Raw genomic sequence first — 1,720 nt, 5'->3', positions numbered from 1 at the left:
ATAAAATGAAAATGATTAATCTTATATTTAATTGTAAAAATGTTTATAAAGAGTAAAAAAATTAACATTAATTATTAAAATTAATTTTAATTTTATTTTAGTAAAAGGAATTTAATTTAATTGTAATATTTTTGTAATGTTATTTATTACCTGAGTAATTCATTCCATACTTACAATCTTATAAATATTAAATTTGAACATTTGTGGAACCATAATAATGGATTTAAGTCTTTTTATTTTCTTAGAATTATTCTTTATCAACTAAATTAGGGCTAAATCTTAATTATATTTAAATAAATAAATTTTCTCCTAATACAGATAAAAAAATGTTTTTCTTTATAAAAAAATTAAGGGTTAAATATGTTTTTAGTCCCTGAACTATCAGACGATTTTGTTTTTAGTCCCTGCTCAGAACTTTGATGGTTTTTAGTCTTTATAGTTTTGAAACTCTGAGTATTAGTCCTTAAAAATGGACGGTGTTAAGTTCTTGTGGATGTGGCAAACGGCGATGCCACGTGATCACTGATCTCTGCCTTCACTCTCTGCCACGTGGGATGTTTAACTATTGAACTGAAGTTATTTGCTGTAGTCAGAAACACTAAGGTTTTCAAGCTCTTGTTTGGGAGCTTGCGAGAGGTAACCATGGCCGCCACAACCAACGCCGCTGCCCCGCCGCGCCAGCTCTCTCAAAAGGAAGCCGACATCCAGATGATGTTGGCAGCCGACGTTCACCTCGGCACCAAAAATTGTGATTTTCAAATGGAGCGCTACATCTTCAAGCGCCGCAACGATGGTAACTAACATTTTTATATTATCTCTATCGTTATACAATAGCAACAGCCTTGTGTTATACAATTTTGAATCTGCAATAGCTACAGGAGCGCAATGTGGTTTTGATTTGTTGTGGTGTGGATTTGGTATTAGGTATTTATATTATCAACCTTGGTAAGACATGGGAGAAGCTTCAACTTGCTGCTAGGGTTATCGTTGCAATTGAGAACCCTCAGGATATTATTGTGCAATCTGCTCGGCCTTATGGTCAGAGAGCGGTTCTCAAGTTTGCCCAGTACACTGGTGCTCATGCCATTGCTGGAAGGCACACTCCTGGTACCTTTACCAAAACTCAGTTCAACAGTTAAACATCCCACGTGGCAGAGAGTGAAGGCAGAGATCAGTGATCACGTGGCATCGCCGTTTGCCACATCCACAAAAACTTAACACCGTCCATTTTTAAGGACTAATACTCAGAGTTTCAAAACTATAAGGACTAAAAACCATCAAAGTTCTGAGCAGGGACTAAAAACAAAATCGTCTGATAATTCAGGGACTAAAAACATATTTAACCCAAAAATTAACACAATAATTAATGAAGTGAAAAATAATTAAATAGGAAAAAGATGATAAAACTGAATAATAAATTTAGTATTATTATCTAAAGGCTTAATATTCCTGATGATCCCTATTTTCGTTAGGTGTGTTCGATTTGGTCCCAATTTTTTTTTTCAGTTCAATGTTTACCTAAAGAATGTAATTTCAATATAGTCCTTTTTAGAATCGGCGTTTAAATCGTTAATGACAGACAGTCCAGGTGTGCACAAGACAAATGAGATGACATTTAACTTCTGCTACGTCACCATCTTCTTCAACCTTCAGCCCAAACAGAAACTGAAACCCTACTTTCTCTCTACTCACCTAACCCTAGCGCCACCACCGAACCTTA

The 1,720-nt window shown here is 35.1% G+C and overlaps 1 protein-coding gene across 1 annotated transcript; it reads left to right on the top strand.

The window, feature by feature from the left end:
- The first annotated feature begins 582 nt into the window (after nt 1-582).
- On the top strand, nt 583-1,139 carry LOC148205997 (small ribosomal subunit protein uS2-like). The gene is made up of 2 exons (XM_088106040.1): nt 583-793; nt 925-1,139. Exons 1-2 carry the CDS (start codon nt 643-645, stop codon nt 1,137-1,139), a joined length of 366 nt encoding a protein of 121 aa, XP_087962166.1. The 5' UTR covers nt 583-642.
- The last annotated feature ends 581 nt before the right edge of the window (nt 1,140-1,720 follow it).

The sequence above is a fragment of the Vigna umbellata genome, chromosome 1 (genome assembly GCF_029865625.1).
Source record: "Vigna umbellata cultivar VRB3 chromosome 1, Vumbellata_1.0, whole genome shotgun sequence".
Classification (NCBI taxonomy): domain Eukaryota; kingdom Viridiplantae; phylum Streptophyta; class Magnoliopsida; order Fabales; family Fabaceae; genus Vigna; species Vigna umbellata.
The sequence above is the reverse complement of the archived record's forward strand: the minus strand, read 5'-3'. Positions and strand labels throughout refer to the sequence as shown.